At 41.8% G+C, this 22,062-nt stretch overlaps 1 protein-coding gene across 3 annotated transcripts; it reads left to right on the top strand.

Moving 5' to 3' along the window:
- Positions 1-10,858: 10,858 nt before the first annotated feature.
- Positions 10,859-18,414, top strand: fgf19 (fibroblast growth factor 19). Of its 3 annotated transcripts, XR_002166581.1 has the most exons (5): positions 10,956-11,240; positions 11,327-11,436; positions 11,539-11,642; positions 16,256-17,748; positions 17,815-18,414. XR_002166581.1 is itself a non-coding variant. In XM_019857787.1 (3 exons), the coding sequence occupies exons 1-3, from the start codon at positions 11,223-11,225 to the stop codon at positions 16,574-16,576; spliced, it is 639 nt and encodes a 212-aa protein (XP_019713346.1). In that variant the 5' UTR covers positions 10,859-11,222; the 3' UTR covers positions 16,577-18,414. The 3 variants fall into 3 exon arrangements, 1 of the variants encoding a protein (XP_019713346.1); XR_002166580.1 differs by having other exon boundaries at positions 10,859-11,436; XM_019857787.1 differs by having other exon boundaries at positions 10,859-11,436; positions 16,256-18,414.
- The last annotated feature ends 3,648 nt before the right edge of the window (positions 18,415-22,062 follow it).

Here is a 22,062-nt window from a genome sequence, read left to right as displayed (position 1 = left end):
ACTGCAGTCTGCTGACCACCTTTTCCTTCATGTTTCACACACAAAAAAACTAATAGCAGGACTGTGTTAGTTCTACCCACAGTTAACATTAGCATTACTACACTTTGCGACAAGTGTTTTATTCATAAAGGTACCATGCTACAACCAGTAAATTATAGAATAACCGATACTGTTTCATGATATTTTTCATAGCGATTAGCCTACAAATCTAATGACCAACTTGCCTCGTAATCGTGCCTCTCGTCGTATCTCGCTCTCGTGTTCTGTGCATACATCCCAGGTGAGTTTAGTGATACGCCCTTTGGACCATTCATACGAAAAATCAGACTGGCATTCCCATTTCTTAAATGTCGTAATTAGTAGACCTTTATGAGTTTTTTTCGCCGCCATCTCAAACTTTCATCCGCGCGATTCCTCAATTTGCGGACTAAAATAGCAACCCGCATGCGCACATAACGTTATCTGTTGCGTCCCCCCCCAACACTGAAAACAAAACAAAACGAAAGTAAATTAGAAGAAACACACTCACACACCACACCACAAAAAAACGCACATTATTTGGAACTGTGCGTCCCGTGGGAAAATTACGCGTCTAGGACGCGGGACACAAAGGTCACGAGATGGCTGTAACACTCAGCCGCCGGGTACCCAACTCTCTCGCCGCCTTAGACGGCGAGCGGGGGTTTCAATGTCTCCTTGTTTTATGTTTTATGGTTATTTTGTTTACATTTTTGATGGGGGGGGGGGGGGGGTTTTAAAAAAAAAAAAAAAAAAAACTTTGTCCGACCTACCGACCCTATGCTGAAATTTCATGTTACCGGAAACACACTACTTTGTTTTCTACGCCTTATCATATTGTCCCTATATATTCTCATGACTGCATTTTTTCTACACTTGCTGACGAGATCTGAAACTCTCAGAAGCCCGAATCGATTCGTGTTGCGTTGTGATAAACTGAAGAAAAGACGACATGGTGTTGGGTCTTCTTCCACCTTATAGAGAAATAAAAGAACCTGTGTCCAAGGAGGGCCAAAAGGAAATTGACAGATCCCCTCCTCTACACTGTGTTTTTGTTTTAAACAAGCTGGAGCGGTGGGCGTTCCTCTTCCGCGGTGCACCTGTTGCTCGTTTCTCATCAAGCCTTGCCTAGTATTTAAGGATTGTCAAGTTGCCAAGTCACTGTTGGATTTTTGCCCTTGTTTGCTGATATGCTCAAGAGAGATTTTTCTGGACTTTACGTTCATAGTCTCGCCTTTCATGATAGGTCTTTGTTATGTAAGTATTTTAGTTTTGTAATAATTCCGCTCTGATTTAAGTTTTGTGTGATTGGGCTTTTGCCATTTTGTAGTGATGGGTCCATGAGGCCTCATGAGGTGTGTCGACACACTGACACACTGTGCTGATACTGTGTCGCTGACCACTGCCACCTGCTGGACCTTCAAAATCCCTGCAGCCAACCCACTTGACCGACTGAACTGACTGATTTGATGATCAAGTGTATACAATATCATTCACATCCATGCGATATCATTCCATGTGTTTCAATAATGTGAAAATCATGTCAATGAGGATGCTTGTGGGCTTTGTCTTCACAAATTTTTATTTAGAAAAATAAGATGCTCCAGTGTTTTAAGTTTCAGTCTGTTGCGTTTCTTGCATGCTATTTCCCCTGCTGTGGAGAACACACACACAATGGAATAAGACATGTCAAAAATCCGAGAGGCACTTGGTGAGACAAGGAGATTTGAATAAATACATTTTTCTCCAAAAGGAGATCAAAATGGCTCTGCACGGCGGACAATTTGCGTTTGTCCGGAAGCTGCTCCATAATATGCACGTACTGTAGCAACGTCGCTCGAGTGAAGCGCGCCTCAGCAGTTGATAGTCTGCTGCTCTCTGCTGTGCGCGCGTGAGCGCGAGCACATACTCACGGCGCCGACGCAACACGCCACATATTAAAGAAGCTTTGAACTACGACAACAGATAAGCTAGCATAGCCGACACGACGCTCGAAGTCAGACGGACACGTTTTTCTGATAATCTGTGTGTTTTCCTTTTTGCCCAAATATATATTTTTATCCGAGCGAGGGTGAGGTCTGGCTTGTTTCGGCAGGTGGCATCGTGTCGCTAGACGCACTTCCTTATAAACACTGTGTGGCGGGCTTTTGCTGCGTCGACGCCCCCTGGACTGAGTCGACGCCGCCTGCACTGTGTTGACGCCGCCTGGACTGCGTCGAAGCGGCGCCGACACAGTTCACGTGTTGATCACGTGATCGTCATGAAGCAGCACACGCACGATTGCTCTGTGAGCCCGACGCATGCGTCGACGCATCGGTGTCGCTGGACCCATCACTACCATTTTGTGTTGTGCATTTTTGGGTGTCAAACTGACTTTGTCGTTTGCAAGCGCTTATGGTTCATATTTCGTTTTCCTGGCTCTTTGACGCCAGCGATTTCTGTTTTTACTTTGTCGGTCCTTCCCTTTTCTACGAGTAAATATTTCTGTCTCGTACTTTGAGTCTGCGCTTGTGGGATCCGCACTCCATCTGGTTAGTTCCCAAACCTTGTCAAGGCGATAGAGGCTTGTAACGGACTGTTGCCCCAAAATCGTGGAATTCAGTTATATTTGAGTGAAAAGCTGCTTTTTTTGTAGACATAAAAAATAAAATCTGTTAACATATTTAATGTATTGAGGCAGGTTTTCTTGTGGGACTTGATCTGTGTATTAACTGTCAAATGTTTGTTACTCTGGTTTTCAAGCACTTAAAGCACTTTGAATCCCCTCTGCAAAAAGGTGGGGTCAACCTCAAAGTGTTCTTTACAGTAATATTGTCTATGCACTTCCACTGGTGTAAACACTGCATTGTAATTTTGGGGGGAATTTCTCCATTGTGAGACAAATAAAGGTTTTCTTATCCTAATTAATATTGCATTTGTGGGATCTGAGTTAAACAGTATAAAATCGACCCATTTTTAGCAATCTCCCGGGGTGGCCATTTTGCTACTAACTTTCTGTCATCTGAAAATGACATCACAGTTGCTCAGGTAATGAGCCATCATGGCACACCTGTTTTCTGTAGCTGAGTCATGATTGGTTGTTGGCTCCAGCCCACAATGTCCATGGAAGAATCCAACAGTTCCAAATTTTATCATTCCAAATGCTCATGTGTGGGCTTTTTTTTTTGTTTGTATTTTTAAATACTCCCAGCCAGGTTCAATTTACTTCCTCCAAATGGAAAAATTTGGAAAATATTTGACTTCCTTGTTTCAAACAAATGTTACCATTATTCATGTAGTGCAATTTAAAATTGCCCGGCAGTTTACAGCTAAGCACTGTTTTTGTAGTTGACTGGTATTTTGAAATTACAGTCAATGTCTACTATCACAAGGTAAGGTGCATTCATTTCTACACAATTGCAACTTTTATTTTTTTTTAGCTTCTTAACTCTTTATAGAAAGAACAGAGTTTGTCAGTTACCTAATACAAATATGTATCCTGTGCAAATATACATAAAACACCAGTATCAGCGAACTAGTGTTTGTATTTTGTCCCCCCCCCCCACCCCCAACAAACTATCCAACTTCTCATCATGATGCCTTTGTTCCTCCTCATGATATATTCAGTCCTTGTGATGATGTTGTTCCCATTTGGTCTCTGTTTCTCATGATGTCAGCTTTGCATCTTGCGACCCGAGATCCTTGTGGTCTGCTTGGGGGGGATGACAGAATTCATGCGTAAATGGGGAGCGATACGTAGTATGCTGTATTCAAATAGAGTGATGGTTAAAAAAATAAAATAGATGTCGACAACAGTGCCAATTCCATCAATATATTGTCATGTGGCCATAGACTTTATAAAGCAAGAGTGCTGATTAACTTGTTTACAAATTGTATTTAGCTTCACAAAAATTACCATACATAGGTACAATATGAATTACAAAATAATCAGCCTCTCACTATGCTCATTGAGGGACCCTCCAAAAAAAGATGCCACAACCCTGGTGGCTTGGTACCGAATGCTTCAAGCATACCTTCATAGTACTGTCAGGTGCCCGCACTATTTTGACCATCATCAGTACCTTAACCATGTTTTGATCATTCATATTTCCTTGAAGAAGCTAAATAGTGAGAATAACCTTTTCAAAATTTACTACAGCATTGTGGGGGTAGGGCTGGAAAACCACCTCGTGTTTTTAGATTCCCTAGTTTTTGGATGGTTGTTGTCCCGTCACTTTTACTGTGAGGCCCAACTCTTCTTCCAATTTCCTCGAACAACAAAAAAGAATATCTCAAATACACAATGGGATTACTTAAACCCTGCATTACTTTTCTTCTTGGCTCTTGAGGAAGGTGGATGCTTTTTGCTCTGCTCCTGCTCCCTTACCCCTTACTTCCCTGCTTGCTGACTTGGTCAGATGTGCTGTCTTCTGTCTCAATTATTCTACCCTCCCGCTATATATTTTTTTTCTTCTGAAAAACAAACCATGGAATTAGTCAGATGGACTCTCCGCTACTATGGATAAAATCGTATGCAATGGGGAGCCTTTTTGCTCCTTTGTGACATTTGTTGCTGGGGACATGTCCAGCTCTGGGCCTCGAGGGCCACTGTCCTGCCTGTTTTTCAGATCTCCCGGCTGCAACACACCTGATTCAGATGATCAGCCACCTTTGAAGCAGCATTAGAATGATCCAGATTATTTGAATCAGGTGTGTTTCCCCTGGGACAGCTGGAAAACAGGCAGTACAGTGGCCTGGGACGACCGAGTTTAGACACCCCTGCCTTAGATGCTTGGCAGAAGTAGAGAATGGTGTGCCCGGCAATCCCGTCCGTAGAGGATGTGGAAGACATCTACATTATTGGCCTTCAGATAACTGGTATCCTGCTGTTTGGAGTTGGCAGTTCAGCAACATCCAGCCGACAGGAGCAGCTTCATTGGATGGTAATAAGCTGACGGCCTCCATGGAGGGTATGGGGAGGGATAGTCACCTCTCAGACTCATGCATTGACCGAACTATATCGCAACGTAGATGTGGTGTAATCTAACTTGAAAATACTTCTAAATGTTTTTTAATTTTTTTTTTTTTTAAAAAAGCAGTATATGCCATTTTACATATATCTGGCCTTATCTGTCCTATGGTTAATATGCTTGTGTGAACTTTTTTTCAGGATTTTATTGACACAGACAAACTATCTCATTAATATTAAAATTGAACAATATATCTGATGATATAATATCATGAAATCAATTCTCATGTAAATGTGTGATTTCATAATTAAACAAATCTGACAAAAAGCATTAAATGTAAAAATAAATAAATAAACTGCACAGTAAAACAGGTAAACCTTAGCTGGATATCAATCCATCCATTTTTCCAAGTGGCTTATCCTCACGAGGGTTGCGGTTTACTAACAGCTGAATCAGACCATCAGGAATAATATGTATGGTAATTCTAACAAAGAAAAAATTGCCTCCGGACATGAATCAGTATCCTCTTTATTGGCCAAGTATGTAGAACACACAAGGAATTTGTCTCCGGTAGTACAGGCGACACGAGTATTATCAATAACAAGCAACTACGATAAACAAGAACATGACAAATAGGTACTGTATTGAAAGACTTTCGGTAATGTCAGGGTACCGTCGTGCAGTAGCACCCAATGACAGCTGTGAGACAATGTGCAAAGTATCAAGCAGTGCTAAAGTGATCAGTGGTAAAATACAATACTATGACATTTGTGCAGTTGGTGCAGATAATCGTTGCACCATTTTAAATTACCAGTAGCATTATTTGTAGAACAACTTTAGGTGTGCATTTGTACAGAAAGTCCTTGAGCGCTTTAAAGTGCCTGGTGCTGTGTAAAATAGATCAGTGACAATGGTTCAAGTAAGTACAGAACTGGAGTTACAGTGATTGTTGTGGTAATGCTGTTCCACAGGGGTGTGCCAAATTGTGAAGTGCCACGATAGATTTGGGTTACTGTTTAGGAAGTTAATTGCGTGACGGAAGAAGCTGTTTGAATGTCTGCTGGATTTGGTGCGCATGGATCGGAAGCACTTGCCTGAGGGGAGTAGCTGGAAAAGGTGGGGGGTCCAGGAGGATTTTACATGCCCTTGTCTTAGTTCTTGCGGTGTGCAAGTCCTCAAGAGTGGGTTGGGCGGTGCTCATGATTTTTTCTGCCGTCCTAACTGTCCGTTGTAGTCGGATTTAGTCCTTTTTTGTGGTGGACCCAAACCGTGATGGAAGAACACAGGATTGATGAGATGACTGCTGTGTAGAACTGTCTTATCAGCTCTTGTGGCAGGCCATGCTTCCTCAGCAGCCTCAGGAAGTACATCCTCTGCTGGGCCCTTTTTAGGATGGAGATGGTGTTGACTTCCCACTTCATGTCCTGGGAGACTGTGATTCCTAGGAACTTGAAGGTCTCGACGGTTGACACAGGGCAGATGGATAGTGTGAGGGACAGCTGTGGCAAAGGATGTTTCCTGAAGTTCACGATCATCTCTGCCGTCTTGAGCGTGTTCAGCTCCAGGTTGTGTTGGCTGCACCGGAGCACCAGCCGCTCCACTTCTTGTCGGTACGCAGACTCGTCGCCATCTTTGATGAGACCGATGACTGTGGTGTCATCTGAGAACTTTGAGTTTGACATGCTGGGTTTGTTGAGGTGCAGTCGTTTGTGTAGAGGGAGAAGACGTAATCTCGGGGGGCCCCAGTGCTGATGGTGAGTGTTGATGATGATGTCCTCACCTGTTGTTTCCTTCCCGTCAGGAAGCTGAGGATCACTGGCAGATTGTAGGGGACACACCGACCTGGCGAGGTTTGGAAGCGAGGAGTTCCGGGATGATGGTGTTGAACGCAGACCTGAAGTCCACAAACGGGACCCTTGCGTAGGTCTCTGTGCCGTCTAGGTGCATGAAGATGTAGTGCAGCCCCATGTTGACTGCATCCTCTACAGACCTGTTTGCCCGGTAGGCAAAATGTAGAGGGGTTCGATGACGTTCTTTATGTGGTTCAGCACAAGGCGTTCAAAGAATTTCATCACCACAGACATCAGAGCGACAGTTCCGATGTTGCTGGTTTCTTGGGAACTGGGATGATGGTGGACTATTTGAAGCAGGATGGGCCCTCACACAGCTCCAGAGATCTGTTGAAGATTTTTTTTTGAAGACCGGAGCCAGCTGGTCAGCACAGACTTTCAGGCAGGAGGGGGACACTTGTCGGTTCCTGCGGATTTCTTAATCTTCTGCTGCTTCAAGAGCCGTCTCACATCCTGTTCATGGATCTCCAGGGCAGGGGATGAGGGCGGGGGTGTGGATAGGGTAGGTTCTGGTAGAGGTGGGCAGGTGTGGAAAGTGCAAAAGAACATGTTTAGCTTGTCAGCCAGTCCGTTATTGTGCACTGCTTGGGGAGATGGTGTCCTATAGTTTGTAACTGATTTCAGGCCATTCCAGGCAGATGCAGAGTCATAAGCAGAAAACTGTTTTTTTCCAGCCTCTCTGCATAACTTCTCTTTGCGATGTTAATTTCCTTTGTCAATTGGTTTCAGGTGTGTTTGGACAGTGCCCTATCTCCGCTTCCAAAGGCGGCCTCTGTCTTTTCTAAGTTGCATGAGTTTGGCAGTGAACCATGGCTTGTAAAAGGAGCGGAAGGACTTTGTTGCTCATCAGACAGCAAATTACCAGATTCATTCAGTAAATTGGGAATGTGATTAATTCCTTTTTCATGCCATTTAAGAAGAAATTAAGACTTTTTTCCGACAAGTATTTTAGCGTTGTTGCAAAGTCAAGTTTTATGATCTGAAAAGTTATGGACAAAGGCGAAAACGCATGAAAGAAGAGTGGGTTTTCATCTGTCCCTTTAATTGTCTCTTAAGTATGTGTGTCGAAAGGCAAAATAACAAGGCCAGAGTGTAGTCAAACACTGTATTTTCTGAACAAACTATTAAAAAGCACACTCTTTCTCATCTCAACAGAATTTTTATAGCAACGCTGCCACCTGGCATGAGACTTGATTTTTAGTTTGCGTGTGTGCGTGTGCGTGTGCGTGAGTGTGTGCGAGAGAGAGAGAGAGAGAGAGAGAGAGAGAGAGAGAGAGAGAGAGAGAGAGTGCCATCAAAGTGCACTTATGTCTTGCGAATATGGGTCAATCAAAAAGAAAGTGTTGAATTGTTTTATTGAGAGATGTAGCATGCTAGAAATTACATGGAATGGAAATGGCTAAGAATAATTAGAGTTCAGCGTGAGAAGAGGGCAGACTCCTCTCACCTTAAAGTGTATATGCTATATATTTAAACAAATGGGATACACTGACTGATCAGTTATCACTTTTTACTTTAGGTGTGTTTTGATAGAATTGGAATAATGTGGGGCATTGTTGTCAATCAAAATAGTCATTTGGAGAAGGCCTGTCACAATAATGTCGGTGGACACGTCTGTATCCGCACTGAACAGGAGAGACTTTGAGCAACATGGTGTGTGACATCGACTTTGGGACGACCTGACAGTGTGAGGAAATACTTGGATAGTGAGGCTGACACTTGTGCCTTCCACTGGGTTCAGGGGGACAAATGTGACCTGTTGTTTTGTTTTGTTGTTTAACTTGATTTTTAGTGCAGTGGGACTTCCCACTGCAGCTGTAGGAGCAGAAGGTGGCATGTTTATATATCTTTCATTTATTCTCCACGTTGTGGATCACATTCTGGTGTATTTACATCTTGCATATGTCAAAATTTGTTCACCTCATCATTTAGTTTTTCATTTTATGTTAATTTAGAATATAAATATTGGACTAATTTTTATACTTCGGACTCTGCAGGTTGCCGTTCCTGCAGTGTGTGATGTTTGATTTGTTTGATGTGTTGGCCTTCTGTAGGCGGTTGCGCGTTTAACATAATTATTATTTTTTATTTAATATTGCACTGCTGTTTCATATGTCAAGCAGGCTGCAGCATTGAAATTATTTTGTGATTGCTGCCATGTGGGTTGTTTTCAGTTGAATTTGAGGGTTCTTCCGAATGACTATCCGAAGTTGGAGAGGCATCTGCATGATGAGCTCGCGGTTGGTGTGCCAATCAGGCAGGATGCATTTGCAGTTTTTTAAATTTTATTTGCGCTGACACGTGACCCGCATGGATGGAATGTGCTCTGAGAACTAATTCGATGGTCATATGATATGGACATCAGGATTTTAACAGGACCATTTGATATCATTTGAGGGTGACGTGGACTCTGCATCGCTTGAGAAGAAGACAAGTGACCAGGCCTGAAAATCTTGTTATTCAGAAAGGCCAACAACTCTTCACAATTAGTATGATTTGAACCATGTCCTTCCTCTTTGAACATAATCAGATCTTTCCCAGTGTAGGAGAGAATGTTAATTGTATTTTGAGTTGACCATCTTGCTCTGGAAAACACATGGATGGGTGACCCTGCCCCCCTAAAGGCTTTTAGGGGATATCAAAACACAAAGGTATTTTATGTGTAAGCAATGCATATGTAATAAGTAACTATGATCATTCATACCACTCCCTATAAGAAGACAGGCACAAGAGAGTGGGAGTGTGCATCGCATTTCAGAAGACTTTGACATCAGCATGTGACCAAAATAAAAATCTATACTCAACCATAATGGCTGGGTCAGAGAAGTTGATTTCCGTCAAAAATCCCGGCTCAGTCAGTGGCCATTCCAGAGGGATGCCGGCAGGGACCAGCTCCTCAATGAAAATACACTTCAACTAGAGCATGTTGTCTTTGCTCGTTTATTTACGATGCTCCCTTTATGACCAAGGAACATCTCACGGTCCTTAATTGTTTCAACTTTTAAGTTCATTGTCCCAGCCACAGAAACACACCCCCTTCATCTTATCACCGCCGTTCTGTCTGACTCTCTGTCAGCAGAGACGTCACACTTCATGAATGGACCATTGAGCAAACACTGTGTGCAAGCAATACTGTGTACAAGCAATACTCATAGTACTGTAGTACATAATACTATCATGTCTTATTATCTTATTGCAATTGCTTTATTTTTACAGATGCCATACACACATTATATTTTTTTATTTATATATATATTATTACATACACTCTAGAGGGCCTCACAAAAAGTGCTCTTTTAAATTTTCACAAAATACAGACAAATATGCGCTCTTAATATATTTCATTTTTTGGGAATACATTTTCATGTCTAAAACAGCCACTGCCCGAACATACTGTAATATTTCTTTTTCTAATGCAAAGGGCTCTCATGCTTCAAAATTACCGTTGAAGGACAGCACAAAACCGGCTGAACAAGAAACCAACATTAAGTGCAAGAACTCATTTTCTATATTTTGTCACAAGAATTAACTCACTCAAAATTCTAATATTGCTCAGGTACCATGTTTCTCCAGCATATCATTCCAAATCCACAAAATGTTACTAGGCCTACTCACATTGTAATAGAGAGCAGTAAAAGTGCAACATGTCTGCCATCAAGTGGTGACTAGTGGTATTACAACTTTAAACTACCGTCAACCACTGTATTTTTGGTGCCCATGATTCACAAATCTGTTTTTTTTTCTTTTCTTTCAATTTTTTTTTTTTTTTTGAGATTTGCCCATTTTCCGTGGAAAACGTATGTAGAATGTTTATCAGAGTGAATCACCCCTCAGTGATGTAATTCACCCACATTTGGCGAGTGCTAATGGTGCACTCTGCACTGAACAATTGGTTATTTTTTGTGAAAGATTGCCTTTTTTTCCAGTACATAAATATTGGTCATGGATGGCCATAATTGCAAAATATAAATGTTTTTTGTCATCTAAAAGTTTAATTTAAACCCCCAAATGCTAAAAGTCAGTTTTCCCTCAAATGCATTTAAGTTACCAGTAATCTAGAAATGTATACATTTTGGAAAGAACGATGTTATATGGTCATTCACTCAGTTTTTTTTTGTTTGTTTGCTTTTTTTAATTATTATTTTGCAGGTGGGGTTGGATTCTGTTCATGCTTGATTTAATGATTGTTGTGTTTGGACCTCTTTGAGGCCAATGAGAACAACGATTTAGTTGGACGTTGTGAAGGGGTGTGTTGGAATGCTTCTTGGAATTGGATTTGGGGGAGAAGGTTATCAGCAACTGATAAGGGCCGCATTTAAAAGGCTGGCTAGAGAAAAGAGTACTTGATACTGTCAAACAAGAACAAATAGCAGAAACCAGATAGGATCAGGGATCTTGAAGAATCATGCTTCTGCTACATAAGGTCAATATATTAGTCGCTAATTTATTTGTTGTGGTAGCATTTGTTGATATAGCACTTTCAAACATGGAATCCCCCTTACACAACAGCTGGAGCGAGACAGTTCGCTTTCGGCACCTGTATGCTGCCAGGGCAGGAGTACATCTGATGATTCATGAAGATGGTCGGATTCTCAGCTCGGCCGATCAAAGTCTGCATAGTAAGTAATGTGTCCATAATTTTAATGTGCAGAATGCGGTGTTTGCCAATAATATCGCTCATGACTTCTGCTTCTACTCTCTTTATTAAATGTGATTAAAAGGCCTACTGGAGATTCGCCCTGTGGATCCAGGCTGTATTGTCATCAGAGGCATTGAGACTGCACAGTTCCTTTGCATGCATGGTGATGGAAAGCTGTACTCATCGGTAAGTAAATTCTTCTACACCCGATGTGAAAATTCCCAGTGTTTCACATGTACAGTCATTTGGCTTAAGAGTTTTCTTTTATGCCTGGAACACAAAAAACAGTTTTATTTGTATGACGTTGAGATTTTGTTTGTTGTTTGTATGTGCTTGAAAGTGAACGGTCAGCTGTCTAGTGTATATTTACCCAGCAATTGACTGGTGTGGAGTACAGTGTGTCCCCCACCTCTTGCTCAAAGTCAACTACGATAGGCTCCAGCTTACCCATGAGCCGAATGAGGACAAGTGTTAAAGAAAATGGATGGAAGTTAAACAGGTCCATGTAAACAACTGGTGTATGCTGGGAGTAGGCTGGGCTATCAACATGTTAGACAATGGCAGATCATGATATTTCTCCCACATTCTATATACATGCAGGGTAGGTTTATTGAAGACTCTAAATTTCCCATAGGTGTCAATACGAGTGTGAATGGTTATTTTCTTTTTATATCCCCTGTTATTTAGGTTGGGCGATATGGCTGAAAAGTGTATCACGATACAAATATTCCATATTTTTCGAGGTATGTGTGTGTGTGTGTGTGTGTGTGTGTGTGTGTGTGTGTGTGTGTGTGTGTGTGTGTGTGTGTGCGTGTGTGTGCGCGTGTGTTTGTGTGTACTTTTTCAACTTTCTACTGTTGTGAATAAGAACCCGGAGAAAAAAAAGACAGAATTTAGGTAATTTTATTTTAGCATATAATCCTTAACTGTAAAACTACTACGGGTCAATAGAAAGATTAAATAAATGGCTTTTGAAACATAATATGCTTAGTGGAGCTGGGTGATATACTGGAGCTGAAAAATGTTTCACAAAAAGTATTTTATTTCAGTCGGTGGCTCGGCATGCACTAAACACACGTGATCACGCATCAGTGAGTGTCGTGCGAGCGCGAGACAAAAGACGCTGCATTCAAAGATCTATACTGGTATCGTTTAAAGACATCGGCGCGTTATTTGTTAGTACTTGCAGATACTGATGACAGCATCAGGGCCCCTCTTGATACCAGTATCGGTATCGGTGCAGCATTAATTCTTACAGATTATCTTTTTTTTTTTTTTTCTTTAACAACTCATTTAAAATGAGAGAAACCATTATTGAGTAAACAAAAACAATTCATTGGATGTAATTAAAGCAAGCACGATGATCAAGAGGAAAAAAAAATTATTAAAAAAAATATCTGGCAGTAAAAGTAATTTTCAAGCACTCTACACTGTTGTTGACATTGTAATGTAGTGAATGTTGTGAACATCCATGCTCCTCCACTCGCGCAACGTAAATGCTTATTGGTGGAAGACACTACCCTAAAGCAGTATCGTTATGCAGTTACATGTAGCTTCCTTCGCTGGTGATACAATGTAAGTGTTGCGAACTAACACTCTCTTGGAGTGCATGCATTAGAGTTGACCATTCATCTCAGGGCAACTTCATCTTTTTAGCTGGTTCATTATGCCATAGGACATCTTATACACCAGAGCAAGCAAGCCCTTTACTGCTCCACCATATATCCATCCGCAGGTGTTAGCATGCACAATATACAGTCATCTTATTGCAAGAGTTGCACTGAGGCGACTGCTAATTTATTCATACAAAGTTAAGTTTTAAGTCATACTTTTATTGTATTCAGCATGCGTACATGCACACACTTCTTCGGTGGCTCTGTATGTCTGTCTTGGCTTGTTAGGTGGACAAGGTTCACTGTAATGGTTTTTGCGCACTGAAAACACACATTTGTTCCTCCAAATTTCCTCTGCAGGTCCTTGTAATTGTGGCACAAATCTAACATCATAATGTAGCCTCTGCTGACAGCGTGCAGAGTGCCCTGATCGGGGTTCCTGTCCTGATTTATTATTATTATTTTTTATATGGATATAATATTGAGCGGGGTGGCCCGGTGGTTGACTGGTTGGCATGTCGGCCTCACAGTGCAGAGGTGCAGGGTTGGATTCCGGCTGCGGCCTTCCTGTGTGGAGTTTGCATGTTCTCCCCGTGCCTGCGCAGGTTTTCTCCGGGTACACCGGTTCTCTCACTCATTCCAAAAAACATGCATGACAGGTTAATGAAACACTCTAAATTGTCCCTAGGTGTGAGTGTGAGCACAGATGATTGTTCGTCAATGTGTGCCCTACGATTGGCTGGCAACCAGTTCAGGATGTCCCCCGCCTGCTGCCTAAAGTCAGCTGGGATTGGCTCCAGCACGCCCCGTGACGCTTGTGAGGATAAGCGGATCAGAAAATGGATGGATAATATTGAACACAATTTCTATTGATATTGATTACGCATCTCTTGTGATATATATAGAAATATCACCTAGCCTTACCTGTGATTGACTGGATACCAGTCCAGGGTACACTGTGCCTCTCCCCCGAAGTCAGTTGGGTTACGCTCCAGCTCTCCTGCAATCCTAATGAGGAAAAGTATGATAGAAAATGGCTGACTGGATGGATTGGTACACATAGCACTGTCGTGAAAACTGGCACATGGAAGAGCAACTGCTGTAACCAAACACACAAGGCGTGAGGCAATGAAGCACAGGTGGAACATCGGAGGGCATTGTTGAAAATCAACAGGGAGGGGCACGCATGAGGGCCGGGCGAGGACCCTGAGATGACAAATGTAAAAAATAAACAATCTGTCACTAAGTCCACAATTAATATAAAAATGACCTTGAAAAGGAACAGAAATTAATCAGTGGAGATTTGGTGTCTGGTTCATGTGCACCTGCTGCATCTTTGTCATGTCAACATTTTCAGAAGCAAATATTGAATCTTTGTCTGCTCAAATCATACGATTTCCAAATGAGGATTACAAATGTGCCGTGGTTGATTGCTGCTCACCATTTTTCTCTCTTTACATGTCACAAAACTGTAAACGTCTGTCTTCAGACATCACCAGACGTCCAGTCATTCATTTCAAACAGATGTTTGGTTCATCGGCCTTTGTCCATTTTTGTAAAGGATGGGATATGTTTACAGAACGAAAAACCTGAATGAAAAGTGCCAGCAAAAACAACCTTGGTCTCGGAATAGAGAGCTCCGGCCAAGACAAACAGATGTCGAACAACTGAAAGAACAGCAGCATTTCAACGTCTTGTTTATTTATTTAATCGAAAGGTCTTATTTGTCAAAAAAAGTCAAGCATATTTGATCACTCCTGAGAACAAATAACCCCATCTATTATAATCCATAACTTTCATTTAATTTAACTGAAACTCAATCTTCATTTGCTACCCGTTCCTTTTTTCACCGGATACTGACTTTGTTTTCTCTTCCAACAACTATATTACATGCAACATAACTAATTCGTGATATTTTTGTTGTTTTTTGCAAAAGTTAGGTAGCACATGACAATAGACAATTATGAAGTGTTTTGTAATCCAACACTAATGCAGTATCCCGAAGAATAATGATTCAGAAATGAAAGGGCCAACCCGATATCTACAAATCAACGGACACCAGCATGTGCTTTTTTTCCACTCACTTTATGGCACTTCAGTAGCTTTTGTGTGATTCAAGGTAAATATGATTAGCATGTTACAGCTTGTGTTTCAAATTTGACTATAAAGCTTATCTTGTCCTGCCCCCTACCTATAACCCAATTCCTTATCTACATGTATAAACAACATGCGTGTTTGTGGATATAAATGTGCACTTACATATCCATCCGTCCATTTTCCGATCCGCTTTATCCGCGAGCCTATCCCAGTTGTCTTCGGGCAGCAGGCGGGGGACACCCTGAACTGGTTGCCAGCCAATCGCAGGGCACACATATACATACATCCATTCGCGCCCACACTCGCACCTCGGGACAATTTAGAGCATGGTGTCACACTAAAGGCCCGGGGGCCAGATGTGGCCCGCCACATCATTTTAAGTGACCCGCGAAAGCAAATAAACGATGACAACTTCCATGGTGCTTGGTAAAATCTGCATCAAAATTTCAAATTTTCACATGTAATAAAACAGTGACATATTGTAAGCATTTTATTGTTACCAAACGCTTCATTACACTTAAACAATAATTGAATTAATTGTTATTCTTGACTTCTTTATATAGTTTCAGTGATCACAGCCCTCCAAGGGAAACGGTAATTAGAATGTGGCCCGCGATAAAAATGAATTTGACAATCCTGATTTAGAGTGTTCCATTAACCTGCCAGACATGTTTTTGGAATGTGGACTTCCAACTTGTAGAGGTTTTGGCAAAAATATTGCACTTCTTTTGATTAATTACAGCTCAATTAAGATAGCTATATAAGTGACTTCATTAGCAGTGTCTCAAGCATATTTTGACAATTGACTCAAGCAATTCACTGACCAGGTGCAGTCCATTATTTACTAGACAAACAAAACAGATTAAAAGTCTGAAGCTGGTAACAGGTGTTGACCGAGCGCTCCTAATATGAAGTACAATATCTCAATCCGACTGAATGTAATTGTAAGTTTCTGTCACATCTTGATCATGTTATTTGAAGAACATTGTTGTAGTCTCGGAAGGGGAAAAAAAGCAACCCGGGGACTAGTTCAAGTTGTTGCTAATAGATGAGTTGAAAATATATTAAGTGTGGCCATTTCCATTACAGCATGTCTACAGTGGAGATGACTGCACATTCAGGGAGCAAATCATGTCGGATGGATACAGCATCTACATCTCTGTCAGACACGGAGTACTTCTTAGTTTGGGAAACCATCGGCGGCGGCTTCAAGGCAGAGACAGTGGTGTCCCAGCTTTGGCTCAGTTCCTGCCTCGAATCAGTACTGTGGATCAGTCATCCACTCCAGCACTGCAGCCCTTGTTTCAACCAACCCAGGACGCATCACAAACGGAGAAACCACTTGACATGGTGGAATCTTTTGGTGTTCTTGCACGGATCATTCACAGCCCCAGTTTTCATAAGCGATGACGAGACAGCATTGAGACGCCAATAAACAAAGAGTGTCTGCTCAATGCCTGTGATCCGCAGGCATGCCCGCGGGAAGATTATTCTCAGCTCATAGTCAGATCAGTCAAGTCCAATCTGACCAAACAGACTCTAACAGATGTAAAAATCAAAACATATCAATGGAATGGATGTCTGCCCCTAACTTGGCTGAGATAGGTTGGAGCTTTCCCTGTGATCTGAAAAGGATCAATGGTGGAGAAATGGATGGAGTACGTATTAACTGGAAAAAGTTTTTGCCTTAGCATTCATCCCTGAAATGTGAGGATTGAAAATGCTAAAGATATGAAGTCAAGACAACTAGTGACTACTTGTATGGCTCGATACTGCATCAATAGGATAGCCGGACATAGCTCATGTCAGGGTGTCATTCCTGAGCCACTTACCTGAGCTACTTCTGGAGATAAGAATGCAGATACCACCACACTACAAATGGTGAGGGCACTGTGAAAATGTAAAACTGTCCTGCGATGGGCGAGAGGGGAGGGCAGTGGGCTGTGGCCAACCCAAAAGTTGAAAAAAAAATCCATTCCTTTAGAGATCCTTTTCACCCATTGTCAGTCTTGTTTACTCAACTTGGAGTTAAACTCTGATGACTGTGTTCTCTTTTTTGTAGTTATTTATTTATGTATTTATTTTGGATCAGTGAAGTAAGATCACAACCCGCATTTCATCAAATGACCCAAATGTTCTCCCGAGCGCAGTGATTCCCAACCATCGCACCATAGCACACTGGTGTACCATGAGAGATCATTTTGTCTGCCACACAAAATGATCCAAGCACCGATCTCAAGCTTTTTTTGCTAGCAACATGCTGAGAGCTAAAATAGAGCAAGTTCTCGAATAATTGAGCTCCAATACGCTGGCGTTGCCTGCATACGGAAATTAGAGTTACCTCTGTAGAAATGTTTCAAACTGAACTTCAGATACAGTGTTCCCTCCTTACTTCACAGTTCGGTTATTGCGGCTTCACTTTATTGCGGGGTTTTCATCTATGACCATAACTTCATCTATTGCAATTCTCCTTCACTATTTTGCTGTTTTTCTTCCTTCTAAGACAGACAAGTTAAAAAAAAAAAAAAGTGACCATGAACATTGGCGCTCATTGCCCCCCAAATTCCATTTCCCTCATCGTGGTTGCATTTGGAAATACACTCTGAGCGCACTCCTTCGTGAGCCTGAACTGGAGCCAAGTGCGTCAGGCAGAAGAGATGGAATCGTTTCACACGCAAGCTGCTGATTACAGGTTGCGTTCAGAAATGAAAGTGAGTGGAGCGCGCACTGTCTTCCTGCAGCGCACAAGGACAATGCAACGTCTGCCCCGGATGTTAAGATCTTTCTTTTTAGTTTAAGGTGGTTTCAGATGAACTCATCCCTTGTGCTTTGGATCAGGAACTTTCTCTCCTGCTGGCCACCAAGGGTCTGTGTTTGGGGGAGCATGTCCGATATGCTCACTGAAAGCACTGTGTGATCTTTCCTCAGTGTTATTCTCACTTTTTACAAAATAATTGTTTAAATATGTGGATGACATGGCCTTAATTGGCCCTCTTTAATAAGTAGACACTGTAGGTTTGAGGTCTCCAAACTACGGCATGTGGGCCGAAAGTGGCCCACCTCTGCATTTTGCCTGGCCCATGAACAATAAAATGCAGACATGCATTTTTCTCCAAGTCTGGCCACCTCATCAAGACTTGTACATGCATAGAAAGTAACATTCTATTCCAACCTTCTGCAGTCTGTGGCATATCCGAAACCCCTCCCTAAAAAAAAGAAAATAAAATCCACGATGCACCTGTGTCAAATAAAAAATTGACGACTGACAAAAAGATTAGGTAAGAGAAAAATGATTGGTTATTCATGAATTGTGCCTGTCAAGAGCCCAGAAAGGGTTAATCTCTGGCTCTGTGCGGCTTTTTGGAAAACAATAAATGTTGACGTCTAGACACCTCCTGCGATTGTCACACTTTTTGTTACAAACTGAACCGGCGCCGTCAGAGAAGGGAAAAGTTATTTGGCCCTCACAGGAAAAGGTTTGGGGACCCCTGCTGTTGGTGAAGCAGCCTAGCTGGCTTATACTCAAACATGATGTCATGCTAGTTGTCTAGAAATGCACAAGGCTAAAACAAAAAAGCTAGATATCTGTACAAAACCAGATTTGGAGACAAAACAAGTATTTTCTTTGATGGTTAAAACTGAATAACTTTAAATACTTTGGGACATTTTCAATTTGAGCTCTGGAAACAGAGATTATGTTTAAGAGATGCTCACAGTGCCTTGGAGTCAGCGGACAGATTCTGGAGCTTGTTTATAAAACTATGGTGGAAAGTGTTTTCACCTTTCAACTTCTTGCTTAGTACGGTCACCTAAATTGTAGACTTAATAATAAACTTTCGAGGATTGTGCAAGATAATTGGCAAACCTCAAAAGCCTTTAATTCCGCTTTTCATTGAGAGGATGAGGAAAAAGGCGAGGAGCATCCTGTCAGATCGCTCTCATCCTCGATCCAGCCAGTTTGAGCCTTTACACTCTGGGTAGCGCAACAGAGCTCTTCTCCAAGACTGTATGAAGAAATCCTTTGCATCTCGTGCTATTAGTGTTCTCTGCAAAGTGACACAGCCAACGCATGAAATGCTCTGAATAATTAATAGTCAATGTTGTATCCAATTTAATTAGTGTGCATTTTATTTGGGTTTTTTTCCCTTTCTTCTCATTTTATTTTCTCCTTTATTTTTATTGTGTTTGGTGAGCCAGGGAGAATTTTCCACCCCAACAGTGGTGGACAAGGACAATAAAGATTTATTCTGTTCTGTTCTACCTTAAACCAGAATCCTGTGTCACATTGTGACCAAAGGTACAATCCTGATGGCTTGATGCACTTTATGGCACAGTGAGTTCTTGTGGTAGTCCCCGTTCTTCTTCTTCTTCTAAATGGAAGCTGGAGGAGAAGAACTTCCACCAGAAGTAAAAAAATTTACAGCGCCGGCCTTTATTCTTCATTTTGCATTTTAAAAGGTAAATGTAGTTCGTGTAAAAACTGTTTAGAATGGTGGAAACTGTTTGTGCGGATTGTTCATCATGGCTAAATAATATCTACAAAATCGAACCTAAAATATGTGCCTTAATTGGCTCAGTAAAAGATTGGAAACACCGCTCTTGAGAAATATGGAAATATGAATGGAGACTTTGAAAGGGCCATCGTATTCAAAGACCTCACTGCAGAGGAGGACAAACTGAGGACATTTTCTTGGATTGCCCCTACATTTATGGCTGAGATGCCCTTTAGCAAGGCACCTAGCTTTATAAAGTGCATCTGGAATGCTGGGGTGTCCCTGAGGGTGCATGCTCACAATGTTTACTTGATGGTTAAAACATTATTATATTCATGTGCCTATGCATTTATCAATAAAAATCGATTGGTGTTGCATTCTGCAGAGTGATCATGCATTTTATTCATCGACAGTAAATATTGGATTTCCGTGAAGTCATCAAGGGACTCAAAAAGAAAGATGTGCAAGCAAATTGCATGTATCCGGCGAAGCTGAAACTCACAATGAACTCCACTGATAAGATCTTCCTCACACTCTCGAGAGTGCCATGCTGAAGGAACTGGGAAATGAGTTGGGCTGTGGAGAGAGGGAAATCATCAAAGGGAAGTTGAACGAAATGATGGCATAGCAATCCAAAGAGGAAGAGGGACGGGGCAATGTCAACAGCAGACCTCAAAGCATTTCTACACAGTGAAGACTGAACCACCTCTAAGTTCCAAGGTAGCTTAAAACCCCATTAAAATGTTATAGAATTTACAGTACGGGTCTGACAAAGTTTTTCTTAATGTTGTCCACAAAGAAGAGACAGAGAATAATTATGCCACTGGTGTTAAGACAAGCATTGTTGTGACTTTGAATTTATATGCTGCTAAAAGGTCCCTGTAATAGGGCAAACACGAGCACTTAATTTATAGTTCTGGCCTCAAAAATGATGTCTGCAGTAAAAATCGAGTCCAGCCCCCTCTCCAAAAAAAGGGATTAAGTTGTGATCCTACATTTGTTTCCTGGGCTTTTAGCTGATTTTGCTACACCCACTTTTAGGTCGTAAATGTGTTAGCTTGTCTGACGTCAACGCGAGAATGATGCCATCCAATTACAGTACTATTGTTTCGTTACTGGGTGTTATTTCCTTGTGAAACAAAACAAATGGGGTGGCCCAACCGAGGGGAGTGTAATTTTCAGTGATGAATTCTGTGATTCTGACTTCAAAGTACAAGGGTATTGATCGGAGTTTAGAATGGCACGGCTTACTTTCACCAGCATAGTTTTTGGTCCCACTGGTGGCTGTAATGAATCTGTTTTTGTTTGTCTCCAGCAGTTGGCAGAGGAGGGCCGGCGCTCCAGCCTGAATGCCTGTTACCAATCAGTCATGTTTTCTAGGACTTCCAAGATGCCAAATCTCGCTCAGATTATTCCTCACCTTGACGTTGTGTCCAAGTGTTGAATTCTCTAGACCAGTGGTGTAAAACTCCGGTCCTGGAGGATCGGCATCCTGAGACCTGAAGCGGAGGGATGGGACGCACTTTTGCAGCGTGCTAACGATCGTATCTTATGTGTACCGTGATAAAATGCTTCTCTTTGCGCTCCAGATTCCCATTCTTTGCCAGTGCCCTCTGTGAATTGTACATGAAACAAGCTCTGAATCAGAATAATAACAATAAAAGATACAGCATTGACAGCAAGCTGCAATTCCAGACCGCTGACTGCTAACAACAGAACACATGACGGATGAGCAACTGAGCAGTCTTTAATGACAATAGAATCTTGGGTAGAGCCGAGAAATGGGCCAGTTTGGAAAATCGTCTACCATGGTAAGGATGACTGATTTCCCTTGGGAAATGGGTAAGCCGGTAAAAAAATAATAATAATAATAATAATAAAAATATGTGTGACCAAGGACGAGAAGGTACAAGCAACTGCCGAAGTAACCCGGAGGGCAGTGTGAAGTCTTGTCACAAGCACAGGCCGAGCAGGCTCCAACAAAGGTCTTAATATCCTTATTGAGGTCGGCCCACCAGAACGGTTGATTTAATAGGGCTAATGTATGGTTAACTCCAATATGGCAGGCCACTTTAGAAGCATACCCCCACTGGAACACCTCAGATCAAAATGCACAGGTACAAACGGCCTTCGGGATAATCCTCTGGAACAAGGTTTTCTGTTAAAGCTATTATCCTCTGCTCAATCTCCAAAAGAAGCATTCCAATAATCAGTGGCGGACCCTGAGGGCCAGCAAGGCCTTCTCTGCTGGCCTAAACATTCTCAGAAAAGTAAATTTACTTTTATGTATTTTATGTTATTTTATAATTTATGTTATTTTATTTTCATAAATCTGTAAACAAAATTATTCTCTGTATTCTTTACGTTGTATTATTTCCACTTAGTTGAGTGGCTTTCAATGTT

Source organism: Hippocampus comes, unplaced genomic scaffold, assembly GCF_001891065.2.
Source record: "Hippocampus comes isolate QL1 unplaced genomic scaffold, H_comes_QL1_v1.1 scaffold154, whole genome shotgun sequence".
In the NCBI taxonomy this organism is placed as follows: Eukaryota; Metazoa; Chordata; class Actinopteri; order Syngnathiformes; family Syngnathidae; genus Hippocampus; species Hippocampus comes.
This window is presented reverse-complemented; position numbering and strand designations above follow the sequence as displayed.

Excerpts from the sequence above, each read along its gene's own strand:
- fgf19 (XM_019857787.1), top strand. The coding sequence starts at position 11,223 with ATGCTTCTGCTACATAAGGTCAATATATTAGTCGCTAATTTATTTGTT. Across the intron at positions 11,437-11,538 it reads GGCCGATCAAAGTCTGCATA|GCCTACTGGAGATTCGCCCT; the intron begins GTAAGTAATGTG and ends TGTGATTAAAAG. Across the intron at positions 11,643-16,255 it reads ATGGAAAGCTGTACTCATCG|CATGTCTACAGTGGAGATGA; the intron begins GTAAGTAAATTC and ends TTTCCATTACAG.